We start from the raw sequence: 5306 nt of genomic DNA, 5'->3' as shown, positions 1-5306 counted from the left end.
AGAAAAGAACTCGACGTCAAATTCTGAGGGAAGCATATTCTGGGAGAAGTTTCCAGAATCTTGATTCTGCAGAATCCTATGCGAAAAGAACTGGGCCTATGCCTTCTTTGGTTCATGGTTTTGGAAAATCATGGGAATAGAAAAGTCAAAGAGAATGAGATGACATGTATCTCAGTTTCTATAGAAAAGAGACGCCACTTGGTTCATAGGATAAGAACTTTTTTCATTAGGTCTAAGCTAATGTTTTTTCCATTGAAATGTGAAGGGTGGGAAGCAATCTTACATAGTAACAAAATCTATTCCTACAAACCAAATGGCTCTTTAGGAAATTTTCCTTTAGAAATCATATCAATATAGAATTACTACAAAACTCCTACAAACCAGGTGTTCGGAATAGTTATCAGAAAACAAAAGTTGGATATATATTTTTGGAAAGCCCCTTACACATATCGATTTATTACCGCTACAAATTAACACAATGACAAATACAGTAGCAAAGTAGGAGTATTAGTATATCACACACAGACAACTCAAGCGGCACATACACATTATTCACAGATCTGTACATCCCAACAACACTTGATTTACAGCTCGGAATTGTTCCTCATATCTCAACACCGTCACGGATAATCTGGAGCCAGATTCCCCTGAACGCCTCCGTGATTACTCCATGGTACTCCCTCGAGTTCAACGACAGATAGCAATCAAGGAGGTCCCTCAGAGCCTCTGCTCCGCGCATGTCGGTCCCGACGATCATCTCCACCATGCTCTCCCTGAAGTCCTTGTGCGGGTCCGTCGACGCCACCACGACGGCGATGCTCCTCCTCGCGCTTCTCCGGCGACCAGTGCACCTGGTGCTAACTCTGCAACAGCCACTGCTGGAAAGACGAAGCCTTCTGCTCCTAAGCCTCGGCGAGCTCGGGCACGTACTGCTTGCGGTCGTGCTGTGGTGCGCACTTCTCAACGCGATTGGCGCTGGCCTTGTGCGAATCGGACGTAGTTGCAAGCCTTGAAAATCGTCGACGACGACGGCGGCGGCACTTCTCGAAGATGGTGACTGATGACGATCGTTGGGGAATCGGATGTTTGTTGCCTTTGGGCTGAGGCAGAGAGGAGAGAGGCGCAGCTTCTCCGGTGGCATTTTCTTTGCTCGTAGTTGTAGGTAGGAGGAGTAGGATTGGTGTGGTGGTAATGGAAGAGGTTTTGGGGTGCTGGTTCCATGGCAGTAGTAGTGGCTTGATGATGATCTCCTTGGTGTTCTTGTAGCTGTAGAGCTTCTTGGTTGGCTTGGTGGTCTGGGTCTCTTCATGTCCCTCAGCTTGTAGAACCAAGAGTTTGGCACGAGATGGGACAGTCTGAACCTGTAATGGCTGCCCATCTCTCCTTGGTGTCTTTGAGCACTGCATGTGATCGAGCTCTATATATCTTGTAAGCAGGGCATGATAACTGGCATTGGCAAGTGGATGTGAACAGATGGTTCTGGCATTAACAAAGGATAAACCGGTGAATTAAGAAATGAGCAAAGAGGTTAACACATGCGTACCATTGTACCAAGAACTGGTCCAACAAGTTCGCTTTCATTGAAATTAATTTGAGCTGTCAACTGCTTTGCAATGGCAACTGGATGTGATCAGATGCTTCTAGTATAGAAAAAGCAAAACTGGCGAATTAAGAAATGAGCAAAGAGATTACACATGCGTACCATTATACCATGAATCAGTCCTCCAAGTTCGCTTTTCTGGAATTAATTTGAGCTGTCAGCTGCTTTGCACGCGGTTTTAGTGCTGTACCGATTCCATCATTATGTGATTGTAGTTGCAATGATGGGCAGTAATCATGAGATTGTGTACATAATATGAAGTCTACACTAAGCTCATACAAGATTGAAAGCGCTAAGAAATGGCCCCAATGATTCTGCCTGGTTTGCTAAGTAACGAACATGATATGCATGTTACCCCGCAAAAAATCATGATATGCTTGTTTACATGGGTATGTCGGTATGTTGAACGTTCTCTAACAAACTTATGGAATTACAGAATGGTATAGAATAGGGCGAAGTTTGTGAGTGAGGGGTTTTGGAGCTCGAGCTCCATGGCGCCTTTTTTAAAATTTAAAATTTGAAGCTTCAAAAAAATCTTTTAAAAGTTCACATGTACATACTATGTATGTTTGAAATTTTATTAAGATGCTTTAACAAATTAGTAACACAATTGTGGATTCAAAATAGCAAGCAGTGTGCTATTACAAATCTAGTCTGTCTTTCGCTCCTTAGTTCTCGCCAACCAGCTCCATTCATCTTCTGACATGTGGAGCAGTTGAGGCTACAAGTCAGTCTTTCTACACTATAGATACAGTGTCGCGCATGTGTTTGGCTGCTGCAATCGCTAAACCATTATCCAACGGTTATTGACTTTGCCGTGCGCACGACCAACCTGAACAACGAGGTTTGAGTTTCCGTGAGCAATCGAAGGACCGGCAAAAACTATGACAATGCAATCTGAATTGCGAATATAGATTAAGCGCGGGGTAAAGGCGGGGTTCTTGATAGAGAATCTGAATAAAGCGGTAGTCCTACACGTCTCGCAGATGTAAATTGTAGCAAAGCTAAACAATGTCTAAACAAAAATAAAGTCTAAAACTCATGAATGTGAGAATATATATGGAGGCCTAAGACAAGGGTGAATCTTATGTGACGTTTACTGTGAACGATTGTCGACCAAATGCACATGGAGCTTTTTTTTGAGAATCAAATGCACAAGGAGCTGCGCAGGGCGTTGTGAGATGGGTCGGCCCATTTTAATCTACTATATGTTTCACATATCCCGGTTTGGCAACCTTTTGGATGGTTCCAGACAGCTTTTTGCCTGTTTTTCCCTTCCCTAGTTTTACTTGTTTCTTTGTAGTTTTTTGTTTCTTTTTCATCAAATCACAATTTAAAAAAATCAAAGATTTCAAAAAAACGAAAAATTGTTGGAATTGCAGAAAAAACAAGTTTTTCAAACATTGTACACATTTTTGGATTTTTTTGGAAATTCAAAAAACATGTCACATTTTTTGAAAATGTTTGGAATTTCAAAATGTTCATGTTTTTATTAAATCGTTGTTTCTAAAAAAATTCACAATTCACAAAATTGTTTACAAGTTTCAGAAAATATTCAAAAATTTATAAAAATGTTCTCAAATTCAAATATAGTTCAGAATTTCATAATTGACTGTGTTTTTCAGAAAATGTATGGAATTTTAAATTATCAAAAAAACATGTTTCAGGAAATGTTTTTTTCTTTCAATTATACAGTTCATACAGTTAACTACGCGTGGAGATAAATTGCTATAGTAAACCAATACAGTATCGCGCGCTATAGTGTACCGCTACAGTACTGCGGGTAGGCCCAGTCGGTGTCCCATGTGGTCGTGCACCCTATTAAACGAACTGAGCAACACATAGGAGCCCTCTAATACAAGCAAATCCTTAAACAGATCCTTATTAACCTCTCAAAAAAGCAGATTATTATTATTATTATTATTATTATTATTATTATTATTAAGGTTGATCGAAAGCATGACCTCTTGAAATATGGTGTATCGAGCTAGCCAACTCACCCACCATTAGTTGTTGTCAATAGTGTCCAGATCTTTCTTGTATGATTGGTTAGGAAGTTCTTTTTTACCACATTGAATGCGATGTTGGAAAAATATTTGTATTTCTTTTCTTTGTTGTTGACCAAAATTTTCTTTCTCTTGTTTGAACATTTTCTTTCATTTTTTCTAGTTAGAAGACATGATAAGTCCAGATAACTTACGCCTAGAAACACCGTGGTAATTTTCATCCGGTGAAAAAATTGTTTAAACATATCCCAATAAATTATGTGTAAACATCATAGTAGTTTACACACATAGACCTGATAATTTACGTAGAAACGTCATGGTAACTTTTGACCCAGGGAAAAATGTTTGTTAAAATATAACCCGATAATTTCTGTGTAAGTAACATGATAATATATGCATCACAGACATGATAACTTATATACAAGCACTGTGATAACTTTGACCGGGGTAAAAAGTTATTGAAAACATACCCCTTGTGACTTCTGCATAAATAATTTGGTAATATACAAACCACAGACCTTATAACTTATGTATAAAAAGTCGTGGTAACTTTGACCCGAGGATTTTTGTTGTTGAAATATACCCCAATGACTTATATGTAAATAGCACAGTAATATACGAAATGAAGCCTGATAACTTAGATACAAACAGTATGCTAACTTTTAACCCGAAGAGAAAAAATATGGAAAACATACCCTCAACAACATATTTGTAAAATACATTGTAAATTGCGCACCATAGAGCGTGGTAACTTTTTGACAGGAAGAGAAATGTTATTGAAAACATACCTCCAATAATTTCTCTGTAAATAACATGTCAATATACGCACAACAGACTTGATAAATTACGTACAAATATGAGATCTAGTTTTAAAAATCTCGTTGTGACAGTTGGAGTAAACATTTTGTATGTCCCGGTAATTTTCTCTATAAACATCATGATAATTTATGTACCACAAACGTGATAGCTTACATAGCACAATTATGGTAACTTTTACTTTAGAAAACTCATTGAAACATATCAACATGAGCACAAGTGTGGTATGTTCTGTGTGAAGAGCATGGTAATTTGATTTTCATATTTAAATAAAAGTTGTACAGCAGCGCGATCCCAACCAAAATGACAACATAATCCAGTTTAAAAACAACAATTAAATCAATTTGAACAATACTAAATAGATGCTAATAACATCATTTAAGTTCAACAATGTACTTATTGACATAGTTCAACAAAGTATCAAAAAGAGGCAAGTAAGACATGTACAAGTTCAACTAAATAGAGGTGGTAATAACATGAGATCTGCCATGCAACCCTACTAGCTAACTAGACTTTTCTGCGGGTAGACTTAGGGTCATTGTCTAGAGTAAGTGAACCATCGCTGCCAGTGGCCTGTAGTACACAATGATCTCGTCACGATCATACTCGAGGTAGAACGTGGCTCTTTCCCCAGCTTCCATCTTGTAAGCAGTTGCAAGGGTTCTCCAACCAGGGCAACCGAAATAAGTGTGGTTTGACTCGTTAGTGACAAGATAATTGAAGTGTTGGGTCGTCATCATCTTCGTGAGGGTGCACTGGAATATAATGGTGGCATCAAGCAGAACTCGAAACCTCTCTAAGAAGTTTTTTAGAACTCCAAACCTCTCTAAGAAGTTACGCCTTGCCCCGCAAGGGATGACCCGAGCAAAATTGAAAGAAAGAAC

General features: G+C 38.8%; 1 protein-coding gene across 1 annotated transcript; it reads right to left on the bottom strand.

Annotated features, from left to right (window-relative positions):
* Nucleotides 1-425: 425 nt before the first annotated feature.
* LOC123185789 (transcription repressor OFP1-like) lies at nucleotides 426-1380 on the bottom strand. The gene has a single exon (XM_044597613.1). It carries the CDS (start codon nucleotides 1376-1378, stop codon nucleotides 605-607), a length of 774 nt encoding a protein of 257 aa, XP_044453548.1. The 5' UTR covers nucleotides 1379-1380; the 3' UTR covers nucleotides 426-604.
* Nucleotides 1381-5306: the final 3926 nt, after the last annotated feature.

Source organism: Triticum aestivum, chromosome 2A, assembly GCF_018294505.1.
Source record: "Triticum aestivum cultivar Chinese Spring chromosome 2A, IWGSC CS RefSeq v2.1, whole genome shotgun sequence".
Classification (NCBI taxonomy): domain Eukaryota; kingdom Viridiplantae; phylum Streptophyta; class Magnoliopsida; order Poales; family Poaceae; genus Triticum; species Triticum aestivum.
This window is presented reverse-complemented; position numbering and strand designations above follow the sequence as displayed.